At 34.5% G+C, this 27,091-nt stretch overlaps 1 protein-coding gene across 1 annotated transcript; it reads right to left on the bottom strand.

Moving 5' to 3' along the window:
• Positions 1–1,544: 1,544 nt before the first annotated feature.
• mtpn (myotrophin) lies at positions 1,545–14,528 on the bottom strand. The gene is made up of 5 exons (XM_058774254.1): positions 14,372–14,528; positions 14,119–14,195; positions 10,775–10,888; positions 9,366–9,449; positions 1,545–2,490 (listed from the first exon to the last, which is right to left on the bottom strand). Exons 2-5 carry the CDS (start codon positions 14,188–14,190, stop codon positions 2,404–2,406), a joined length of 357 nt encoding a protein of 118 aa, XP_058630237.1. The 5' UTR covers positions 14,191–14,195; positions 14,372–14,528; the 3' UTR covers positions 1,545–2,403.
• Between the last annotated feature and the right edge of the window lie 12,563 nt (positions 14,529–27,091).

Raw genomic sequence — 27,091 nt, 5'->3', positions numbered from 1 at the left:
TATATTAGTTTTTCAAGAAAAGCTAGCAGGTAGAGAATAAATATGCAATTGATAGAGGGACAAATGTGTTTTTTGTTTTGTTTTTTTAATAATACATTGGCAGTAAGTTTTAGGAGCTCATTTTTAATCAATCCTGCAAGACAGACTTTTCAGGATAGGAGATGAACTAAAATGAGCTCCTAAAACTTACTGCCAGATTCTGGAAGATAAATTCTTCAAACTGTGGCACAAGAGGATGTGATGCTGGTCCTTCAAGAGTCAGTCTCAACTTATCTGTCCATAAAGCCTATAAAAAAATCAATCATGTATTTCACAACACATTCAGCATGTTATTCTTATTAAGTGAGGGTTATTTTAAAGTCTCTGAGAGCCTGACACACTGCACTTCTGGAGACTCCAAGAAGGTTGCAGTTCTGGAAAATGATGGCGCTGGAGACTAAATGATTCCTGATGGTTTCTCACCTAATTCTTCACCTTAATTATTTTACAGTTAACGTCTTCTCCACCTGTTTTTTCCTGACCGTGCTGACCCAACGAGCGTTACGCTGCCCAATGGTCATGCCTTAACTTTGCTAATTCTATTATTGCATCCTTCTCATGGGCATTTAATAATTTTTTTAACTTTTATTCTTGAGTTCGATCTCTTTTTTGGCTCATTTTATCTGTAAAAGAAAACCTGCCTAATAATTCAGCACACCTGAATAGGAGTTTTTGACTTTCAGCCTTCATGGACAATTATATCTCACTTATAAATGATTAAATACAAAATCAATAGTAGTTATTAAGATTGATGTGGTTTGGAATTGGTAAAATGTTCTTGGAAAAAAAAAAAACATGACCAGAATATCAACTTGCCTAATAATTATACACTGTAAAAAAAAAAAGTTGAGCCACCTTAAAATTTTAAGGCAACCAGCTTCAGCAGATTTTTGTTAAGTTTTCTCAACTTGTTGTTTTAAGTTTATACAACAAAAATTTGAGAATCTCCCACAAAAATAAGTTGAGCAAACTCAAAAATCTGCTGAAGCTGGTAAAAAAATTTTTTTTAAGTTTGCTCCTTTTTTTTTTTTTTAACAGTGCACACACTGTGTGTATATATATATATATATATATATATATATATATACACATATACACAAACATACATATATACACACATATACATATACATACACTGTAAAAAGTGATGTTGACTTAACTTAAAAAAACAATTAGGAAACCCATTGCCTTAAAATTAAGTAAATCATAATTTTTTTTAAAAAAGTTAAGTGAACTTGACAATTCACTCAACTTATTTTTTTAATTATCATTTACTTAAAAATGTTAAGGCAACGGGTTTACTAAATTTTTTTAAGTTAAGTCAACTTATCACTTTTTACAGTGTATACACACACACACACACACACACATATACGTATATATATATGCACATATACACACACAAACACTAATATATATATATATATATATATAGAAAATGTATTTATTTGTTTAAAACACCCTCCATCATTTGAAACTTTACAAATGTGACAAAATCAAACTGATCATTTGAAATAGTTTTATTTGTTTTTTTTGTTTTCAAACGGACTTTTTCACAACAATGCCAGATATGGATCTTTAAAATGTAGATTTGCTAATCGATGTGAATTTTAGTTTAAGACTGTATTGAAAAGCTAAAACACCATCATGCAGAAACAGAGAGAGAGAGACGGCCTAAAAGAGTGAGAATCTGGAGAGGGTGACATCTCAGGAGTGAGACGCGTCCTGCTGGAGAGAGAGAGAGAGAGAGAGAGAGACAGGCTTCAACAAACCTGTTTAACACTCTACAAGCGCACAGCAGCTGAGAATTCATTTATTTTTGCCACAACAACACAAATTCAAAGGGGCACAAAAGCAAACGTGCGAGTCAGCAGAACGACTCAAGCATCTGTAATATTTGTTCTTTGAGCATCTAATGCGACGGGAATGTCGTTTGAAACTGGAGTGCCGGGAAATTCATCAGCTCTATGAACTATACAAACCACTCGTTCCTAATTAACAGTCTGAGAAATAAATGTACACGTTATCATGATCATCATAATCATACACTCGCTCGCTCGCTCTAGTCTGAACTCTAAAGTCCGTGTTTAGTGGTGTTAGACAGGCGTTTCCATTGGTCCTGATGGGAGGCATGAGTGACAGGTCCATCAGCCAATGGCTGACTCTGATCAACTAGAGGGGAAATTAAGCACCTCCCCCAAATAAAATAAAAAGGTCATGGAGGAAAACAAAACAAAACAAAAGGAAACCTAGAGGAGCTGCAGCAGCCAGCGGGCAGAGACAGAGAGGTGTGTGTGTGTTTGTGTGTGTTTGCTGGATCCAGTGGTTGTGGTCAGAACCTCTCTGCTGCCGGCAGCGTCCGTCTCACTTCAGTAGATCTCTGATGGCCTCGTTCTCGGCCGCCTCGAACGCGCTGAGACCATCCGGACCTTTCCGATCCTTATCAGCACCCTGGAGGAACAAACACACACACACACACACACACACAGAGTTATTAAACACGCAAGTCCTGCAGCAGAAACATAAACACACACACTTGCATTTCTCCTTATAAACCCACAGGTTCACATGCGGTGTGTGTGTGTGTGTGTGTCCAAGCACTGAGACGAGATTGAGACACACTTACACAACACTGCGGTGATTCAAGACCAAACTACTCTCACACGCACACTATTACACACAGCTCTAATACACACAACAACCACAATATTACACAACAGTATACAGCAAAACAAAATTATTTCCTTTATGAAATGAATTCCTCATGAGGCCAAAACTCAGGAAATCTCGCAGCACACGTGATAAAACAATAAACGTTCTAATCTGACAGGAAGTTGCCAGACTTACAATCTGAATTTATTACATCTTAAGAATTAATGATCTTAACCCTTTCATGTTTGGTATCATTTAAAGGTCTCTGTGCGATGGGTAAACTGGTCTCAATTTCACAGTAGTCACTTGTATTATGAGAAATATTGAAAACTTTTGTAGAATTGTGTTCTGCAATGACCCTGGAGCTCTAGATCCAAAAACACCAAAAGACATCTTTTATGTTTTTACAACTGATCTGAAGTTTTTTTGTTTTTCTTATTTTCTTATTGTCTCTCTGCCATCAGAAATGATTCAAAAATGTAATTGTGTTAAACACATTGTGTCCATAGAGCACACTGTACAGTTGTTTGCGCTCCTACATGTGCACATAGGCTAGTTAAGTTTATTCTCTAAAACATCTGAGTGCTTTGCTATGCATTGTAGACCGTGTGTCTTGTGTTAAATCAGGATAGCTGTTGCATGTTTGACTATGTTAAATTTGTTCGTCTCCTGCGTAGGTCACTTGGCTATTTCCCATATAGCCACAGTCTCCATGTACAGGAGCAGGGTTGCATTATCCTTTCTAAATTGGCTTCTAATTGTTTCATTATGTAATTGGCATGATACAATAAGCAAGCAGTTGGCGGCAGACAATTAGGTATTAGTCTACCTACATCCTCTGACTAACATCGGACTGACGAGTCTGTGTCTGTGAGATCTACGCAAAACCCGGGGCGTGAGACTCGATGCAACATTAGGTCCCCAGTGAACGGATAATTGAAAGTATGGGATGTCTAGAATAATCAAATATCTAAATTAATATACAAGCGATATCTGTGATCAGTTTTTAATTAGAAGTACAGTCTAAATTTAATGATCACTTGGAATCGGAGTCAGATCAAGCACGGAGCGTGTGGATCCTTACAAAACATAAATGTTACAAAATCATGTGATTTTTCTCATAAGAGTTGTGATTGCGACATGTAAAAAAATCCCTTCTTTGTTGGGCTGCACAATTTAGCCAAAATTTTTTGATTATATATTAATATGGCTATTATTATTATTGCTATTACTACTACTAAATAAATAAATAAATACATAAACAAAATAAATTATAACTGTAAAGTAGATGAGTATTTCATAATAACAATAATACATTTATTTTACAGTAGAATTCTAAAATTTCAATACTAATATAAGTTATATATAGTTTTATATACTGTATATATGAGTAAAAGTACCATAAAACAATAACAATTGAGTAGTTAATCATCATCATCATTTAATTAATTTTATTTTACAATACAGCTGCAAAATTTAAAATACTAATATTTATTATTCATTCAGTTAAATCACAGCCTTTCATAGGAAAATGTAATTTTTCAGTGATTTTTCTGATAGCGGAGCTTGTTTGTAGAGCTGCACAATTTGGCCCAAAATTTTGTGATTATATATCAATATGACTATATTATATTATTATTACCACCACTAACGCTAGTGAAAACTGTAAAATAAAAAAAGGCATTTAATATTAATCATCATCATTTTATTTGACATTACAACTGTAAAATTACAATATTTATATTTATTATTAATTTAATGAAAATAGTCAAAGCTGTTTTTTTCTTTTCTTCCTGTAACAATTGTGATATTATTGGGAAAAAGCTCCAAGTGTGCTTGTTTGTTTTTATTGCTATTATTACTAAATAAAATATTAATAATCACTTCATTTATAACTGTAAAATTACTAATATTCATTCATTATTCATTTAATTAAATCACATCCATCCAAAGTCAGCAATCTTAAAACAAAAAAAATTTGGTAGACCAAAAATATACATTTTACAGTCAAGCGAGCGCTAAAATACTGACATTCTTGTGCTTCTGCTCCCTTCAACAAATAACGCAGCTCAGTGAAATCTGCAGTTTCATCCAAAATAACCTGACTTCACGCCGTTAGTCAAAGTTCTGCTCGATTTCACATGACACGGCATTATTCAAGAAATAAAGAACAATTTAGCAGATTAGCCTTCCACCTGACCAATAAGAGCTGATTACAGCGAATCTCATGCATAATCTACAGGAGCCGGCCCCGCGGGGCCCCTCAAACACAGGGGTAATCGAGCGGCCGGCCGCCCTTTACAGAAATATTATCCTCCGGGCGTGATCGATGCGGCGTATTGATCGTCACTGAATTATTCCTCTTTACACACAGGTCAGAGTTGGAGGCTTCAGCCGCGAGCGTTCAGAGCCCAAACCGAAGGCCATCAAACATCTGAAGAGCCATCGATTTCTTCATTCACTCGCCAGCGGGCGCCGAACACACACCACTTCATTCTTTAGTTTCACATCTGCCACATAATAAACGTCTGTTTAGCTTGCCAATGCATGCTGGGTAGAAACTCACGATACAAAACTCAATACAAAACCATATCAGCATTAATAAAACTTTGTCGAATGTAGACTGTTAGGATCATAATTCAGACTTTCCTCCTTATAATCATCTGCTCAAACTAAACTGCAAACATTTTAAAATAGCTGACAACACAACCATGAGTTTATCAGCATATCATTTGCATATCAACACCTATAGAGACAGAGAGCATTTAGGCCACGCCCACACAGGGGGGGGGGGGCACTCCATTGGAGTTTTTAGCTTGTGTGCTGTACACCTTGTTTTTTGTTATAAATCAGAAATAACGAGGAGGAGAAAGTTGGATTGTTCCCCCTCGGTGGGTGTGGTTTTCAGATTGTGATGCGCGTCGCTCTCTCTCTCTCTATTGGACATTCAGCAGCTTGGTGGGTTGTGGCTCATTTAATATGCGAAGAGGTTAGCCAATCATAGAGCTCATTTATAGGTCGTGCTCTTAAAGATACAGCTTCATATTAGGGATGATGATAAAAACATTTTTTTCTAATTTTCTCTAAAAACTACATTTAAATGAACTTCAAGGGTATCAACAGAATACAACTATATAAACAATTTTTATTTCTTATTTTCAGTTTATTTTTGTTTTAGTTAAACTAGAAATTGAAAAGATATTTATGACTGATTTCACCCCAAAATTCCAAAACTTAATTATTAACAGGTTATTAACCGAAAAAACACAAAATCGTTTTTTTAAATTACTTTTATTTCTTAGTTTCAGTTGATCTTAGTCTTAGATATTTAAGTACTTTAATTTGCATATCTATGGGGTATTCAGGAACTCGGTGGGTTGTTGCTCATTTCATGTGCAAAGAGGTTAGCCAATCATATTTACATGTAACGATCTTAAAGATACAGCAGTAAAAACAGGCTGTTTAATTTTAGGAATCATCATAACGACTTGGCAAATGTACTTCAGAGGAAAATAAAATGCAAGACGTGTAGAATATAAGCTCTTAAAGAATAAAATGAATGACATGATTCTGCTGTTGGTAGTTATGGAAGTTTTACTTCCTATTCAAAGCATCTGACAACTAAAAAAAGAGGAAGTGCTTTTCTATCACTCCTTCTGTCTGTGTCAGTCATGTGACTCTTCCTCTCATCTGCCACATTTATGAGCATCAGTGTGGGAAAGTGAAGAAGGTGAATACAAAAACACATCAACAGATGGCGTTTCTTTGTTTTTTAATGCCATTCCAGCTTCAGACTTACATGCGGAAAATCATTGTTAAAATGCAAAATATAAACTAAATTAGATATTTAAGATTCTTTTCCACTAAAAATTCCACATTTTTTGTCTTTTCAAGGGTAATCAACAGATTTTTTTTTTTTTTCCAATTTACATTTTTTTATTTTTTTTTTATTTTATTGATTGGTTTCAGTTTATTTAATTTGAGTTATTTTAGTACATCAAATTTAATTAAACTCAGAAATGTTGCCTTGACAATGAGCTGAAATTAAATTAGTTTTATTAAAAAAAATGTTTTTTCCATTTATATGAATTAAATTTAAATTCAGTTACATTTATTTTATAATAACATGGTTTTAGTTAATAATACCCTGGTACAAATAAAACCACTAGACAGGAGTTCTTCAGGTGAAGTGTTCATGTGTGCGTGTTCATATTGTTTATTGAGGACGTTTTTCAGATTCACAGACTGATCTCGGGTGTGAATTATATCATGCTGTGAACTGAACGCCCACAATTCTGTGAGAGAACAATTCAACAGAAAACAGAAATGGACAATCCAGAAAAAAAAGCTTGTCCACAGTCAAACACATTAATGGTAATTAAAACTGGAAAATATGGCAGATTAACAATTTTGAAAATCAATAATATGAAACTTTCTACTTAATGAAAAACAGTGTTGAAATGAACAATAAAGACTAAACCATTAGAATATTTTCTAATTATTAAAAGAAATGTACATAAAAATAGCTAAGCTATTTTTTTTGTCATGAAATATATAAATAATGTACAAGTAATGGAGAGAAAATGGATAGAAATAAATTAAAATCAATGTAATACTACTACTATTTTAAGAAAAAAAAATATTGAAAGGATTTGATTTTCATTTGATTAAAAGATAAATTAAATTAATGTTTCAAAGTCAATGTTTCAAAATGCATTCATATCTAAAAAAAAAAAAATCATAGGGCACTATTATTGAAGAAAAAAAAAAAAAAAAAAAAAAAAAGTTTTAATTAAAATTCAATTAAACAATTAAATCCAGAAAAATTAATCAAACCATTAAATCTAGAAATAATTAAAAAACAGAAAACACAGAATTTGGTAAAAAGTTAACAAAATTTGAAAAACAAAAAAAAATCTTTCATAGGGCCCTAAAAAAGAATTTTTTTGTAATGGTGAACTTTTACTAAATTGTTGTTAAATTGCAGAAGTTTCATGACTGCAATTAATTACTAACACCATTAAAACATCCAGAAAGACCAGAAAGCTCAAAACTGGGGAACAAAATGAAATTTGGAAGAAAACAAAATAAAATACAACGGAATTTTGGAAAAAGTAACACTATTTTATAAGGCCCTATTATTTGTTGTATCTTAAAGAAGGGATTGAAGACTTCAGTATGTTCCTCCACAACTTCCCGTGTGAGTGCAGGACGACACCAGAAAGTGATCCGATGGGGATTTGAGCGGAGAATAAGCTGGAATATTCCTGCACAAACGCCTGATCAGCTCCTGCAGGAGCATCGGAGATGAAGGAGCTCGGAGCTCCTGCGGGACGTCCTGAGCGCGTCATTGTGTAATCTCAGAGGGGATACGAGTGAAGAATGTGCAGCGTTATATAACCCCGTCTGACCCTGCGGACGTCACTGTTTACAGCCGCGCTCAGACGCTTTCAGCTTTAAAACCCACAAACAAAAAGCTCTTTCTCTGAACGCACTGCAGCTGATACAATATACACAACACGACCGCAGAAACGCACAGCCAGCACAGATTCTGAGCACTTACATTTACATCTGGAAATGAGCAACAGAGAGCATCCAGAGCAGGACGCTTCCTAAACAAGTCAACACGAGGCGCTGCTTATTAGCCACAATATCAGCTTTTTACACATGTTGAGGAACATTAAACAACCTGACACTTTAATATAGATTTCAAATGAAGCATGTAATAGGCGTGTTTATACTGGCTATTTTTATTTACAATTATTAAAAATTATTTAAATAATTGAAAATTATTTTCAATTATTAAATAAAAAATCAAATATAATCAATTGTTTTAAATATTATTAATTTAATTAGAATTTTACACATACATACATATATATACACATACATACCAATATATACTGTATATATATATATAGTATATATATATTATTTCAACAATTTTAAATATATAATTTAAGAGTCTTGACTATATTTCGATTATTAAGTTACAATTCCTAAGCAAATAAAACATAATATTATGTTTGTTAATATTTTATTTACATTTATTTATTTTATGTTAATATTTTTTCTACTTTATCTATATTTAACAAAAATACCTATAATTTATTATATTTTTATATTTATTAGGATTATCCCAAAATGCACGCAAACATATTGATATATGTGTTAATGCAAATATTGCGTAAAGTTAACATACAACTTGTATGTCTCTCATTCAGTCAAAACTGATTCACCTTTTTAATAACAAATTATGATTCTAAATAAGAAAGATATCGTTAAATATTTATTGTTTGATATAAATCATGTAATATTTTAATAATTAAAAAAAAAAAAAAAAAAGATTGTAAATGGATTTATATAATATTGAATTATTTTATTCATTTTAATTATATAATTTTAGAGTCTTTTGTTTTGAAATAATTTGAATCACTGGATGGATTATCCCACAACAGGCACAGATTGTTTGTGTAATTATTTATTATTTAATCAACAAACCATTTTTGTTGAATTTCCATTGGACAATTGCGATATATAGCGATACTGTCATCTATTATATCATACTGTGATATAAGACTTTGCTCAGCCGCCCACCAGTATCTCTCACACTCACACACACACACACACACACACGTCTCACTGAGCGGGAGGACATGTGAATGCATCAGTACCTTTTCTAGAAGAATCTTCACGCAGGTCACGTGACCCTCGTAAGTGGCAGACAGCAGCGGGGTGATGCCGTGTTTATCTGGAGCCTGTGGAGAAAAACACGGCAGAATTCAGACGCGCTGCGACCGGAGAGGAACATACCAAGGTTATTTTCATAAACGAAAACTAAAACCAAGACTAAAACGATTGATGAAAAAACAACTAAGCTATATAAAAACGTGTTCACAAAATAAAAACTAAACTAAAACCAACAAAAATATTAGTGAAACTAATAAAAACCAAACTGAATTTTATAGCAAATTTGAAAACGATATTGAAAATAAAACGAATTAAAAAATTCTAAACTATAATAACCTTGGAACATACAAACCCCCGAGCACATCAGTGTAATTATCGTTAAACGCAGTATCTCTGATTCAGACGGAGAGAGAGATGCACGCTGGGTTATCAGGCGTCTTCAGAAGTCTCTTATCTCAGGAGCATTTCCCCGTTCGCAGGGAAACCCGTCTCCTTCTGTTCTGGAGAGCGAGCGCTGATAGACGCATGAGTGCTCACGATGGGACAGAGATCAACGATAGAGACGCTGAGAGCACAGACAATGAGATTCACACTTTCTGGAGGAAATGCCAGTGGTTTAGTTCAAATCTGGGGTATTATAGTTAAATAAAAATAAATAAATAAATATTTTTATTTTAATTTAGCTTAACTTGATGTACTAAAATAATATTGATGAAAAAACTTGGTGTTTATTATTTTAAATTAGTGTATTATAATTCTAAAAATATTATTAAATATTTAATATAATCATTAAATATACATATTTAATATCATTTTAATAACAAACATTCATACAAATTAATATAAATAATTTATAATAATTATATAATATTATTTTAATAATTATAATTTAGGAGTTTTTGTTTTGACCTCATTCATTTCATAATATGAATAGCATTTAATAGTATTTATTTAATAGTATTTCCCCAATTACCATCTATATAGATCATATATAAATCGTTTAAAAACCATTACAAAAAAGACAAACTATACTAAGAATGACAAAAACACACAATAGAAAGTACGAAAAACTATAATAGTTTGGGTTCAATAGGATGTTTCTGAAAGAAGTCTCTTCTGCTCAGCAAAGCTGCATTTATTTGAGCAAAAATAGCAATATTGTGAAATATTGTTACTGTTTCAAATAGCTTGAATTTTGCAGAAGTCGACATGCTGATGAGGAGGAGAGCGTGAATCACAGGCTGACGGTTTGATGCTATCAGGTGTGCGGGACTAATAACTGCTCTCTGACGCCACACGCTAAACATTTACATACTGGAGCAGATATACATCTACACACACACACACACACACACACACAGGCGCTGGAGAATAACAGCAGGAGGACAGTTACGTTCACATCGGCTCCTTTAGACAGCAGAAACTCCAGCATCTCGGTCTGACCGCAGTCTACAGCGTAATGAAGCGGCTTCCGGCCTCCTTCCAGAGTCCTGTTCACATCCTCAGCCTGCAAAACAACACACAGCACACCATTACATTACAGTAACACATGCGCTTTAAGAGAAGTTACTATTTAATACGATTTAGGAAACTTTAGTCATTAGAAATAATGGTGAATAATCAATAATATTATTCAATATATTTACAGAATTTTTAATTTATTTGTTATTATAATAATATTGAATTACATTATCTAATGGGGTTAGGGTTAAACATTAAATAATATTTATTTTCAGAATTTATAATTATTTATTATTATATAAAATAATATTAAATTATATTATCTAACAGGGTTAAGGTTCATCATTATATAATATTTATTATTCAGTATAATTATATTGGATATTGAATAGTTCAATATAATTACATAACCTTTTGTGGTATTTTTAATATAAATGTAGGATACTTTAGTCATTATAATAATATTGGATATTAAATATTATTATATTCTTAAATATAATTATATAAATAGTTTATTATTAGTATTAATAATTAATAGTAATAAAATAATATTAAATACATTCTAATAAATCATATGAAATATATGTAATATAATTTCATGGTAAATATAATAACAAACTATAACAATATTATATATGTTATTACACAAATTCTTAAAGAATTTAAAAATTATTTCAGATAATTTTAATAACGTAATTTAATAGCACAAAACCAGTCTTAAGTCGCTGGGGTATATTTGTAGCAATAGCCAAAAATACATTGTATGGGTCAAAATTATAGATTTTTCTTTTATGACAAAAATCATTAGGATATTAAGTAAAGATCATGTTCAGTGGATATTTTGTAAATTTCTTACCATAAATGTATCAAAACTTCATTTTTGATTAGTAATATGCATTGCTAAGAACTTCATTTGAACAACTTTAAAGGTGATTTTCTCAATATTTAGATTTTTTTGCTCCCTCAGATTCCAGATTTTCAAATAGTTGTATCTCGGCCAAATATTGTCCGATCATAACAAACCATACATCAATGGAAAGCTTACAGGTGATGTATAAATCTCAGTTTTGAAAAATTGACACTTAAGACTGGTTTTGTGGTCCAGGGTCACATTTCGTTCACCGACTTATCCCAAAATAGACATAAATAGATGATTATTTAATCCATAACAAATCACAAAACAAGCATATGACGTCAACTGATCATCTGTAGTCATCTATTAGACCATATTCAATTGTTCAGAGGATGTTTACTTTTTTAAAATAAATATATTTCTTAGGGAAGCACTGCTTTTACTGTTTTGACACTTTTTGTGCCATTAACATTATGTAGTAATCACTCCACTATGTGTCGTATCTAGCTGTGACTATACAACACGAACCTCAAGGGTTTTATTCCTTAAGTCTGATGATGAGCACATTCACACAGCAAACCATCATGTGAACCTGCTGTGAGTGTGAACTGAGGTAAACCGCTGAGCTAAACATATCACAACCGCACACAGACAGATGGCAAAACACTGAACGCTGAATGAGCGAATCCAGATCATCTGATGGGTAAAGTGATGAAGGTGAGATATTCTGAGGCTGAAGCGCCAAACCACACGACTCTTCATTCAGATGCTGGAGCTCAAAGCACCTGCGGTTACCTGCCCACATCCTCAAACCACACACACACTCCTATTGTATCAGAGGAGCAACTCCAGGACACAAGCCATTATTCAGCATTGTGTGTGTGAGGAGTGTATATAGTTACACAAGGTGATATTGTGACACAGGATACACACTTAACAGATGACCTACAGCCCAGAGTGTGTGTGTGTGTGTGTGTGTGTGTGTGTGTGACATTAGCTGAACACCGTTAACAACCACAGCACAGAACAAACCTATTATGATAATACCATGGTACTGTATGATTACTATATACCATGGTATTTACTTAACACTTCAACAAAAGCTAAGGAAAAAAAAAAGAAAAAAAAAGAAAAGTGTATTATCATCAGACAAACAACAGATATAACACTAAACAACTAACTGATGCCATTTAAAAAATAAAAATCCTTGATAAACACTCACTTGTTGATTTTAACATTAATAAAAATGACACTGGTCGATGTTTTTGAATGCATTGCTGCGTATTCTAATCAGCTAAATGAACTTAAAATCGCCATAATGTGATCAAATCATCACTGCAAAGAAAAACACTTCATAATCTGTCGTTAAAAAGTGCCTCTGAAACGACTTTCTATTTCTGATGACATCATCAGGTCCTATTTTCCTATTGGATAATGCTTCAGGAGCAAAACTGACAGTTTATAAGCCTTTAAAAGAGAAGAACTACAAAAACACATGCACACACACACACACAAAAAAAGATCAAATAGTCAGCTAGTTAGTAGCTGGAGCACTAGTCGCCTAATAAGTACATCAAATGCATTATGAACCATGTTTCGTGTTGACTTTAATAACAAACAACCGGCTGCTGCTGTTGTTTTACTGGAACAAACATTTTTACACGGTCTAGAAAACATCCACCTGTCACAGTATACGTTTTTGAAAATACCGTCATGACAATGTTGTGTATCTGGACACCTAAACTGACTAATCTTGGTCTTATTGCGATCAAATCAACATAAACAATTTCTCTTTTCAGATGACATCACCATTCCCTCTTTTCCTATTGGATAACGCTTCAGGAGGAAAACTGACTGCTAAAAAAAAAAAAAAAATAAGAGAGAAAAACTACAAACAAGATATAGATAGATAGATAGATAAAAATACAAACATAAAAAAAAAAAAACACAAACTACTCAAATACTTAGTAGTTACACCATTATTTCCCTAATAAATACATCACATTACTGAAATAAAATGGGTTGTGAAGCATTTCATGTTGCCTTTAATAACAAACAACCTGTTGTTTCACTGCATCAAACACTGTCTAGACAGAAAATTTTATAGAAAACATTCACCTGTTGCTTTTACAGCTAAGGATCATCACATTACACTGGTTTCTGGAACATACCATGACAATGTCAAGCTTTTTGTTTTGGGAACAAGGTAACACAATGGAATTCATTGACACACCATGCAGTGCCTCAGTATGTGACTATGGGAATCAATCAGAGCCATGATATATACATTAAACAGCACGGTATCATCTCAGTGCTGTGTTGTTAGGGTCTATAAACCTTCACGAGCTGTCAGACCTGTTTGGACTCGTTTGTGTGATGACATGAAGTGTGTGTGTGTGTGTGTGTGTGTGTGTGTTTCTCACCTTCACCAGCAGAGCCTTCACCTCATCCAGATCTCCATTCTTCAGGGCCCACATCAACTCCTTATCCCCCATGTCAGCTGAAACACACACACAGAGAGAGAGAGAGAAAGAGAGAGTGAGAAAAGAAGAGCACTGTATTATAGGCTGTATTATAGGCCTGCGCTCGTAAACTGGCTCGCGCCTGCGCTGCGGGTGTCATTTCATTCCCTCGACTGTTTAACGTGTGTGTGAAGCAGCTCCGCGGATCACTCACCGGGTTCCGGGTGTTTTTCGGGTTTGACAGAAAGTTTGTGATCAGACACTGACGGGATCCGCCTGAACTGCAGCTACCAGCGGCAAGAACTTCCGCTATCACACTAGCGCCCACAGACACTTCAGAATAAGAGTCCCCGTCCACACCCACCAGCTCAGATCGGTCTCGATACAACTGTGTACGTTACATATAAGGTAAAATTACAACGCAAATGGAATAAACAGGCAACAAACATATTAAGACGATAACAGTGCGACGTAAAATATAATAATAATAGAAAATAATAAAACAGGAATAAATTAAAAGGCTTGGCCTGCGTCATTTCAAAATAAGAGTCTCATTTTCACTCACTACATTTGAGTGTTACGCTAAATAAATATACAAACAAATATAGGCCAGAAATAGGCCTAACGTCTGTTAATAAAAACGTATATATTAACTTGAGAGATGGTACAGATGGGAGTTATTTATGTTTGAGCTTCAGGTCAGTTTGAAGAGTATTAATGTGCCGGTGGCGCTCTTCATAAATCAGAGATTAAATGGATCAAACCAGAGAAACTCAGTTTGTGTTCTGTTGAGGAGGAGGATTTGTCATTCAGACAAATTGGAGATGCTGGAAGGTTAATATAATCGACTAGTAAATCTGTTCATTTCCATAAATAATACTGTCTGTCTGTCTAGTGGTAGTCTATTATTGCAGCTTTACATATGCATGTAAATATTTTATTCACATGTGCTAATATGTTCTTTATTATTAGGCTGTCTGTGGAGTTTCATAAGTGAAATAATAAATAAATAGGCTAATAAAAAGACATAGTCCTACTTTTAAACAGTTGTGAATATGCATATCCCAGCTAACAAAAAATGTTCCATGAACGTTTTGCTAATGTTCCCATTAAGTTATAAAAACATTACCTGCTAAACTAGTTAGTTCAGGCGATACTCGAATATAAAGTGTTGGTGTTTATTAGTGTGGCATCTCACTGAATGATAGAAATGTCTCTTTTAAACACACGCTTCGCCCTGTTTCTTTACCTGCTTGCAATTATAATGAAGAATGAGTTGGATCAGACCATTAAAGCAGATGCAGAAAAGAGCAATCAGAGGAGATTCACGCCGTTTATCAGCTTCGAATGGAAAGCTCCAGTCTCATCCTCCATAAACAGCACAGAAGTCCTTCACCTTCCCACCTAACCTCTCTCATGCTGATATATGGAGGACGACAGTGCCGCATGACACTATTATTGCATGAAATAAGCTCTCAAAAGAAAACCAATCCAGCCAGAGGACAAAAACATCTATAAAGGAGCGCGTGTTTGTCAGGAGGGTTGTAAAGCGCCACTTGAAGGAAATTCAGAATGCAGGTAAAGCCCAAGAGAGCAGCTGCTCGCCGCCCATTAGCCGCCTTACAGCAGCCTGAGATGCGGCTCTAATGATATGCAGCGGTTTGAGCTCATGAGGGTCTCGCGTGGCCCTGCAGGCCTCATGCTAATGCAGCAGCGCAATTACTGCAAACACACAGGGGACAGGAGCTCATACATGCATTGATATCAAAGGTGTGTGCTTTCTCCTGCTGCAGTGTCAGGAAGAACAACTTTTGTTATGCAAACACAAAACATTTAAATGCATGCAGGGAACGTTCTCAGAACATTCAGGCAGGATTCTCTCAAAGTTCTGAACGAGTGATGTTAATAGAAAGTTATCTGGTCTTTAATAATATTCTCAGAATGTTGGCGCAAAAGAAAAAGAAAAATCTTGGAACTGTTTTCTTAAATATTTCAGTGGGACATTTATCTGATGCTTTTTAAATGTTACTACTAGTTTCGGAATGTTTTGGAGAACATTTGAAAGTTACGTTACCGTGATGTTTGCAAAATTATAAAATGGAATGTTCATTCAGTTACATTCATTTTTAAAACATAAAAAAAAAAAAATGTAACAGTTTACAATAAGGTTCATTACACTGTAAAAAATGACCATGATTTTAACGGTAAAAAACTGTGAAAATGCTACAGTAAAAACCTGTTAAATGGTTAACTGACATTCCCAGAATTCCCTGCGTTGCATTTCAAATTTTGTTTGAATTTGATATTTTTTCTTTGAAATAACTATGTTTCTTCTTAGTTTTTTCTTATCAGTTATGTTTATTAGGGTTGTATGTTACATCTAATGTTGTTAAATGAATGTTTATTGCATATTTCAGTTTAATGAGTCTCACCATGATGGTGTTTAGTGCTTGTGTGAATGACACTGTGCACCTTCTATATGTGTTATTATTTAAAAGCTGCTTGTGATGGGCTTTGGTTCATCATGTGACTCTCATCACCTGCATTTGGTGGTTATCAGTGTATTTCAAAGGTACAAAACAGATTTCAGTACTTTAATAGGTTGGTATATTAACATTATATCAGTTAATGAAATTACGGTATTTAACTGTAAATTTAAGTTAAAACCGTAAAACCTAAAATATTGTTACCGTATTTTTTATGGTAGAATTACGGCAACCACAGCTGCCGTTTTTTTACCGTAAATTTTACGGAATTGTTTTACAGTGTAAAAACAACGAACAATACTTCTACAGCATTTATTAATCTTAGTTAATGTTAATTTCAGCATTTACTAATGCATTATTAAAATCACGAGTTGTGTTTGTTAACATTAGTTAATGCACTGTGAGCTAACATGAACTGTATTTTCATTAACTAACATTAACAGATTAATAAATAGTGTAATAAATGCATTGTTCACAGTGCATTAACTCATGTTAACAAATGACACCTTATTGTAAAGTGTTACCAAAAAATGTATGCTTTAAACATTCAGAAATAATGTAACGTTAGCAAAACGTTCTTTGAATATATTTTTGTTAGCTGGCTACTTAAGGCAACACACCACATGAATAGAGTAACAAAGTATAATAGTATAATAGTTATTATCATACTTCCCCCAGTTGATTGATAGCATTAAAAACTTCTTTGTATTAAAAGTTTTCTGAAATGTTGTTTATACAAATTAAGCAACATCTAATTAAATATGCACTAATTTGCATACATTTCCAGAACAAAAAATTCTTGCTTGACTTTGTTGACATCTGAGGGGATGTTGGATTTCTTTTTTTTTAATCACTCCATCAATCAGAAAATACAGCCAACAACCAGAAAAGAAAATACATTTCACCATGTTTTTAGGAATAAAATGTTAAATAAATAAGTGTGAATGATGTATGAATAAATGTTGGTGTATGTAAGTGCTGCTGAAGTGAAGAAAAAATAAATAATCACAGCCTTTAAAAATGTATTATAACCGAAATCTACAAATGCAAATAGATAAAGAGCAATAAAAGACGTTTTCTTTTCTCTACTCTGAAACAACACATTATGAAAAGCCCAAAATCTTGACCAGTGCATGAAAACACAATGGTTATCTTCATCCAGAGGGACGATCACAGGCCAAACTTCAGAGGAAATGCAGGCGTGTTTTCCTGTAATTATGTCCAAACAGCAGCGGAACTCAGGCATTTCAGAGAAACAGAAACATTCTGCGTTTGAACTTCATGAATCTCTTCATTATAATATATGTTTATTGCTGCTGATTCAGCAGCAATAAATATATACTATAATGAGGAGATTCATAAACGTCTTTTGTCATCCAAACACCTTTGACCCCAAATATTTACTGAGATTTTAAGATAATAGTTCAATGATTGAACAACGCACTGCATGTTCACAGTTCTCTGATGTCAGTTAATGGTCACATGACATGCAGATAAATAAAAAAAATTTTTAGTGGTTAATTTTGATTGTCTTATTATTTTAATTTGACATTTTTAAGTTAGTATAGCTTCTCATCAACTCGTGAGCCTCCGTTTGGCAAACCCTGCTATGAAGATTTTAAATTGTGGGTTGAGGTACAAAATTACAGTAATTAAAACAGAATTAAATGTAATGAAATAATCACTGCATGTTGTTTAGCTAATAGCTCCCCAACCAGCTAACAGGGAACGTTCTCACAACCTTCACTAAAACTTTAAAAGTTATATAAATGTTAGGACGAAATGTTCTTAAAGTAATGTTTATGGAACGTTCTTAGAACTTTATTAATATTCTATATATTCTCATAATGCTGAGACATTGAAAACATTCTCAAATTGTCCTTATGATGTTATTTGTACTTGAATGTTCTAAGAAATGTTTTGCAATCTTTAAATAACATTTTAAATGGACGTTTTAACATTTCAGAATATTAAAAAAACATTTTAAAAATGTTATATTTTGAGTAAGCAAAGTCAGTAAAATGTTGTAACTTAAAAAAATTGAGAATTAAATGATAATTAAAAAAAATAAGTTAAGTGAATTGTCAAGTTCACTTAACTTTTTTTTTAAATGATTATTTACTTAATAATTTTAAGGCAACGGGTTTTCTCAATTTTTTTAAGTTAAGTCAACTTATCACTTTTTACAGTGTAACAAGAAAACTGGACATTTGAACATTCTTAGAATGTTAAAAATAACCATTCAAATAACATTATATTTTAGCTGAAAATAAAGTTAGTATAATATTGTTTTTGTAATAATCACATCAAGAAAACTGGACATGAAACACTTTTTACAAAACAATGTTCCCATAACGCTTTTATAACCTAAAATTGTTACCTGGGCAACTAACAAAAATTTGTTGCAAGAACATTTTTCTAACGTTCCCATTAGGTTATGAAAATATTATTTCTGAATGCTCTCTCAACATTTAAAACGTCCGGCATTTTAAATGTTTAAGAAGCCTTCTTTCTTGGCTATGCAAATGTTAAAGGAATAGTTCACCCAAAAATGAAAATTCTATCATTAATTACTCATCCTCATGTCGTTCCAAACCCGTCGCAGGAGACTGGATAATAAAGTCGTTATTTTAGTTTTCTTTGCGCACAAAAAGTATTCTCGTAGCTTGGTTGAACCACTGATGTCACATGGACTATTTTATCAATGTCCTTGCTACGTTTCTGTGTTGATCGTGTTAGTACCCTTGCTGTCTATGGAGGGTCAGAAAGCTCTAGGATTTCATCAAAAATATCTTAATTTGTGTCCAAAGATGAACGAAGGTCTTACGGGTTTGGAACGACATGCGGGTGGGTGAGTAATTAATGACAGAATTTCCATTTTTGGGTGAACTATCCCTTTAACATTCCATTTCATAATTTTGAGAACATTGTAAGAATGTTACTTTTGAATGTTCTAAAACAAGTAATAACATTAGAAAAAACCTCAGATGAACATCTTAAATGTAAACAATGAACAATTTATAAATGAATGATTATTAATGACCAGATAACTTTGAATGAACATTCTATTAATGTTCAGAAGTATTTTTACTTTACTCAAGCACATTTAAAAAGCATCTGTAGTTTTTCTTTGGAAAACTTGTCATACTTTTTACCGCACTACATTTCATAAATAAAAGTTGCTGTTTGTTTTACCTTTAATATGTAAGAACATAAAAAATTTAGTAATTTTTTGTACTCAAGTAAATCTTTGAATTACTTCTACTTGAGTAAAAGAAAGAAAGTAATAGATTTCTAATGTAATTAAGTATTAAATGATATTTAATATGAAACGCAGTGCAGTAAAACGTACAATATTATGCTTCGGAATGTTAAGTAAAGTTTTCTAAAGAAAAACACTTGAAAAGTACTTTTACAGCAGAGTAAAGTTTTCTCAACTTAAGAAAAATTTTGAGAATCTCCCACAAAAATAAGTTGAGCAAACTCAAAAATCTGCTGAAGCTGGTTGCCTTAAAATTTTAAGTTGGCTCAACTTTTTTTTTTTTTTACAGTGTACTGGAAGAACAATCAGAATTTTCCTGATAGCTGTTCAGTCACGTGATTCAGTGCGTCTGATGATCACGTGTGTCAGATTCTAATCAATCCACTCACCAAACCTGATCAGATGGAGCTGCTGACCTCCTGCTGTCACGCTCCTCCTGCACTCCCATAACGCCATGTTTTCTCCCATCATCCATCACTGCTGTCATGTCCAGCGCGGCGGCCGCAGGGGATTTGTAGATGTGGGCTCTGATTGTGCGTGACAATTTCATTACGAGCCAATCAAACCCCCGCTTTCATCATGAGCGATGCGTGTCAGTCCTCTCAGCTTAAACTGTCATGTGAGAAGGCTCAACTTCACACAAATGACACAAATCTACAAAAGCCACATTTCATTGAAGTTTAATTGACACGAGAGGCTAATTAAAGGCGTCATGTGCAGTTGAACACACGAGGGGCTCCGAACTGCCGCCACTGATTTGTTTGCACACTTTTAGCACTTGATTCACTAAACGAATTATGCAAATGAGGAAACAGTGCAAAAATCTTAAGTTATAATGCAATAATTTTTTGACATTATTTAAATCACAGCATAACCTGACTTGAGCACATTTGTCATGGGGTTAAACAGGATGTTAGTAAACAAGACATATAAGACTTTAACAATCTAAATATCACTGCAGAGCATCCATTGCTGAGCAAGCGATGTAACGCTACATTTCTCCAAATCTGATGATAGAAACAAACTCATCTACATCTTGGATGGCTTGATGATGAACACATTCAGCAAATTTTCATTTTTGGGTGAAATATCACTTTTCAAACTTTAAACATTAAACAAAACTAAAATTGATTTACATTTCTCGACTGAAAATTTTCTGCAGTTCCATTTTGTGAAGTACTTCACAAAGATTTGACTCAAAAGAACAATTCATTCATGACTTGCTTCATTTTTGCTCATCATATGAACCCGGGACCTTGCAAACACATTTTCATTGATATAACCCCAATCACTGAAATGACTAGAAATGGTCTAAATTGAGAAATCTGCAGGTGATTTCCATTTTTGTGCACAATGTGCATCTGACAGGCAGTGAACGGACTGTGGACGTACCATCTAAACAATGACAAACAGCAGCCGGTGTGTATTAGTGTGGAGGATCCGGCCCGACGCTCTCATCAGACAAAACACTGATGCTCATGATGCTTCTCTGCAGACGGCCTCTCCTGCCCACGCGCATCTGAGGAGCACACGGGGTTAATGAGACACACACACCAGCCTCCTACAGATGCTCTGTGTGTGTGTGTGTGTGTCCAGCAGGAGGCAGCGTTCTGGAACACATGCAGACCTTCAGCTCTCCCGCTGCTCTCTCATCATTACTGCTCTGACAGAAACAGAAACAGTTAGTGCTTCTCAGCGCGGCCGGGTTCCTCTCGCTGACCTCTGACTGCCCAGTGGACGAGCGGGATGAATTCAGAATACTATCACATTCTAATTTATAAACATATGGTAGAAAGAGTAAGAGCAGAATGCTAGTATGCTCTTCTGAATTCAGTGCTAGTGTAGAGCAGAGTACTGCATGCTGACACAACTGTGAATTTGCCTCATATTTGATGACATTTGCATTTCCTGTTTATTAAAGCAAATCTGTGTTGTATAAAGCGCTGTAGAAATAAAAGTGACAGTGTCAGTACAGTATGCAGTGATAAGTTGTACAGTGCTGTCAGACCTCATCACACTAATGTTTAACGCATCCAATGTCATTCTAGAAATAAAAACTGTATAAATAAAAACCTAATTTTTTAATAAATATTTTATAACTTTTATGATTGATTAAATACTACAGATAGATTGACGGATAGATAGTTTTGCTCTATAGTTCATACTGGGAGGATTATTATGGGATGTGTGTTTTTGCAGAAGGGGAGGGGCTTCATTCTGTTCCAACTGACCAATAGAAACACGGCTGATATATATATATATATATATATATATATATATACAGACGTCCTGTTTACATCCTTCGCCATTATCATCACCACCACCACCACATAAAGGACATTGTCATTATTATACATTATATTAATCACATCTAATGATCTCAGAAGTGTACTATGAGATTTTTGAATTGCTGCTGATTATATAATTTATAATGGACTAATTACACTCATTGTTCTCAGCCGAGTCACACAAACCTAGTGTGTTAACGCAGTTATTCAGAGAGCGAAAGGGACATTTGGAGAGCTTGAAACAGTGGAAAACGTGGATTGAAAATGCTGTGAAATGCATACAGACAGTGGACACACACACATGCACGCGCATGCCTTGTGTAAGTTCTTCTCCATCAGGTTTTATGTGGGGAACAACCTTCCAGGCTGAAGTAAAGGAGAGCGTCTGCCTGTGGGACACAAACCGCTCGACCTCAGATGACCCTCATTTCACTCGCTCGCTCACTAGACGTGGTGTGTGTATTCTAGTGTGCTTAATAGACAGCAGGGTCCCTCACTGATTCAGATCAAATCATTGCGATAAATAAAGTGTTTCTTCCTGGAGCCGCTGAGATTAGAGCGAGAGACGCCTGCGACGCAGTAACGCGTTCAGGCAGATGTCTAGAGGTCTAATGGCTGTTATCACGCGGCTCCTCTGGGCTCCGAGGTTCACGCCGCATACAGATGATATATGACATTCAGAAGACAAACAATCAGACGAGTCCTGCTTTAGCTGTAAACATACACACAAACATTCGTTTTTCTGACATTTTCCACTGGCTTCCATATTTTCTATCCTCTAAACTCTCACACAAATGGTTTCACATTTTCACAAGACATTTCTTGGTTCTTCATCAAGCTGTTTTCCTCACGAAGCTGTTAGCTGTTCGTAATTTCAGATTTTACAGCCTTTGTGGGAGTTTCTTGAATTTTGAATATATTGAATATATTTTTGGGAAGCAAAAAAAGTAGGTGTTTTTTGGAGAGGGACATTAAGCTTAATAATCAAAACATCATTTACTCATCCTAATGTTGATCCAAACCTGTAGGACTTTTCTTCTCTGAAACATAAAAGATGAACGTTTATTCTGCACTTTTCAATGCAGTGAAATGAATAGGGGATGATAGCTGTCAAGATCTGATATACCTATGATAGAACGATAAATAGAATGATAGAACGATAGAGCGATAGATAAATAGATAGAACAATACAATGATAGATAAACAGATAGAGTGATAGAACGATATATACAGGTGCATCTCAATAAAGACAGACAACGTCAGAGGTGTCTTACCTGGGCTAAGGAGAAGAAGAACTGGACTGTTGCCCAGTGGTCCAAAGTCCTCCTTTCAGATGAGAGCAATGTTTGTATTTCATTTGGAAACCAAGGTCCTAGAGTCTGGAGGAAGGGTGGAGAAGCTCATAGCCCAAGTTGCTTGAAGTCCAGTGTTAAGTTTCCACAGTCTGTGATGATTTGAGGTGCAATGTCATCTGCTGGTGTTGGTCCATTGTGTTTTTTGAAAATCAAAGTCACTGCACCCGTTTACCAAGAAATTTTGGAGCACTTCATGCTTCCTTCTGCTGACCAGCTTTTTAAAGATGCTGATTTCATTTTCCAGCAGGATTTGGCACCTGCCCACACTGCCAAAAGCACCAAAAGTTGGTTAAATGACTGCGGTGTTGGTGTGCTTGACTGGCCAGCAAACTCACCAGATCTGAACCCCATAGAGAATCTATCAAGAGGAAAATGAGAAACAAGAGACCAAAAAATGCAGATGAGCTGAAAGCCGCTATCAAAGAAACCTGGGCTTCCATACCACCTCAGCAGTGCCACAAACTGATCACCTCCATGCCACGCTGAATTGAGGCAGTAATTAAAGCAAAAGGAGCCCCTACCAAGTATTGAGTACATATACAGTAAAATAACATACTTTCCAGAAGGCCAACAATTCACTAAAAAATTTTTTTAATTGGTCTTATGAAGTATTCTAATTTGTTGAGAGTGAATTGGTGGGTTTTTGTTAAATGTGAGTCAAAATCATCACAATTAAAAGAACCAAAGACTGAAACTACTTCAGTCTGTGTGCACTGAATTTATTTAATGCACGAGTTTCACAATTTGAGTTGAATTACTGAAATAAATGAACTTTTCCACAACATTCTAATTTATTGAGATGCACCTGTAGATAGATAGAGTGATAGAATGATAAATAGAATGATAGAACAATAGATACGTAAATAGAACGATAGAGTGATAGAACGATAGAGCGATAGATAAATACATAGAACAATACAACGATAGATAGATAAATAGATAGTGATAGAACGATAGATAGATAGATAGATAGATAGATAGATAGATAGATAGATAGATAGATAGATAGATAGATACACACACCCTATATAAACCATGGACTTCCGTTCACAGTTTGCCGAATATTGATCTGTGTATAGCTCTCTTCAAGTGTTAGCTGCCTTATCGAGCCATTCTGTGTTTTCTGTTAAGTTCCTGTATTGTCTGCGTTTATCGCTCTCCAAGTGATAGCACTCTACGGAGCTATTTCCCTATCTTAGTTTCTAGTCTCAGTGTCTAGTCTAGTCATTTCGTGTTGCCTTTTTCTGTTTGCTGTTCTCCTGCCTTTGTATCTTGGATTAACCCTTTGCCTTCCACTTGGACTCTGTTTGCCCCTGCCTGGACCATTGCTCGTGGATTACCCCTTTTGTCTAGCCCTCTGGATATTGTTTGCCGATCGACGACCCACGCTTGTCCTAGCATTACTCTGTGTCTTGCCCATGCCATACCTGTTTGCCGCTGTTCGACCCTGCCTGTGTTTATGACCACTTCTCTGTTTTAATAAAGCTTTGCACATGGATCCGCACGTCTCACGTCTCGTTTGCCCTGTTACAGATAGATAGAGCGATAGAGCGATAGATAAATAGATAGAACAATACAACGATAGACAGATAAACAGATAGATGATAGATAGAACGACAGATAGATAGATAGATAGATAGATAGATAGATAGATAGATAGATAGATAGATAGATAGATAGATAGATACTGTAAAAAGTGATAAGTTGACTTAACTTAAAAAAATTTAGGAAACCCGTTGCCTTAAAATTATTAAGTAAATAATAATAAAAAATTTTTTTTTTAAAGTTACGTGAACTTGACAATTCACTTCACTTATTTTTTTTATTATTATTTACTTAATTTATAGATAGATAGATAGAGTAGGTTGTGTAAAGGCAGTGCAAACTCACACACACGCTCGTCTTCTAATGAAAACATGAATATTTCTGCATGAGTTAATTCTTATTAAGCTAAAGCAGCAGCTCCAGTATAATGAGTGTTCAAACTCCTCTCAAATGAACTAAACAGCACAGCAATTACACAAACACAAACAGAACAAGTCATTTACACACATTCAGCTGCTCTCTCTCTCCATTGTTCTCAGTGTTCATCTACCTCATGAGGAATTAATTAATGAAGACACTCGCTCTGTAGTTGAGAGGAAACGCCAGTGTGTGGAAATATAACCTGTATATGGAGAATACTGTATAATTTTGTGGTTGTTAATGCTAATTTTGGGTTTAATCAGGTTAAATAAGGAACATATGCATATTCACAAAAACAACAAGAGAATATGGTATTGTTAGTTGATTATGCATCATTTTATTGATATAAAGCAGAAGTTGCCATAACCAAGTATAAGCAGCTCGTAATGCTGATTCTGCAGAAACAGACACCTCACATATAAACACTGCAGTATTCTGCTGAGCTCTGGATTGTGTTTCAAATGCCATTCAATACTTGTTTCTGACTATCTACAGTTTTATTTTTTTATTTTTTATTTTTTTAGATTTGAGTTGTTTCTACATCAGCATGCAAACTCGACACTGAATCTCACCACAGTGAATGTTCTCATGCAACTACACTATATCAAAAAGTGTTAAATGTTCAATAAGCTTCAGAATTATGTATTCAGGCGGTTGTTACTGAGTTCTGACTAAAGAGGAAGCAGAAAAACTTGACAAAAGTGGCAAAAAAATAGCAGTTGTGTTATTTTCACACACACCTCTCCCTCTGTCTAGTGTAAAAGCAGCTAGTGCTTGAGCTCTGAGAGGATTTCCGTCGTCTTCAACGCTCTCTTCTCTGGTAATTCATTTACACACAACACAGTAAACCATTGCTAGTTTTGAGACTTTTCAGCTGTTTAGACACTATGAGGTTCAAAACGTCTTAATACATTAGAGATAATATGAATTTAGACCAACATTAAGATCCATAATTGTAATAGATTTACTTTGTTGTCAATTCTATATTATCGGACTAACCGTGTGCTTTTATTTGTATATTCTGCTGTAAGGTTAATGATGGAAACATTGGTGACGTTCCTCCTCACTGGATCTCTGATACAAGGTCTCATTCTTATAGATTTTTCCTCTTTTTAACAAGCTGATTTTTTATTTTGAAAGTACTTTAATGTGACATTTGAGATATTAAATAGCAATAAATGCTGCAGAAGTTCGCTCTGCATTAACTTTGCATGATTACTTCTGTTTGTGTTTTAGGTGCTTTGTGTGGCTTCAGTATCAATCTGCCGCAGACAGTAGAAGCTGTAAAAGGATCCTGTGTTTTCATACCCTGCACATTTGATATCGATCAACAATTGAACAGTTACCTCACTGATAGTGCAAAGAGAATATGGTTTAAAGGCAAAAACCTCCAGTTTGACTCCAGCAGCCCCAACACTGGACTGTTAAAAGGAGAAATATTCGGCACTGCTACACAGAAAAACTGCAGCACATGCTTCAATAATGTCAATCAGAGTCATAATGGGTCATATTACTTCAGACTTGAAGCCAGCGGTAATTTGCAATATAACTACAAAGAACCTAAACACTTCTAAGTTC

The sequence above is a fragment of the Onychostoma macrolepis genome, chromosome 04, assembly GCF_012432095.1.
Source record: "Onychostoma macrolepis isolate SWU-2019 chromosome 04, ASM1243209v1, whole genome shotgun sequence".
Classification (NCBI taxonomy): Eukaryota; Metazoa; Chordata; class Actinopteri; order Cypriniformes; family Cyprinidae; genus Onychostoma; species Onychostoma macrolepis.
The sequence above is the reverse complement of the archived record's forward strand: the minus strand, read 5'-3'. Positions and strand labels throughout refer to the sequence as shown.

Coding starts and splice junctions, on each gene's coding strand:
- mtpn (XM_058774254.1), bottom strand. CDS start 14,190: ATGGGGGATAAGGAGTTGATGTGGGCCCTGAAGAATGGAGATCTGGAT. Junction 9,450..10,774: donor CTAAAGGAGCCGATGTGAAC/GTAACTGTCCTC, acceptor TTTTCTCCACAG/GCTCCAGATAAACACGGCAT. Junction 2,491..9,365: donor TGAAGATTCTTCTAGAAAAG/GTACTGATGCAT, acceptor TTGTTCCTCCAG/GGTGCTGATAAGGATCGGAA.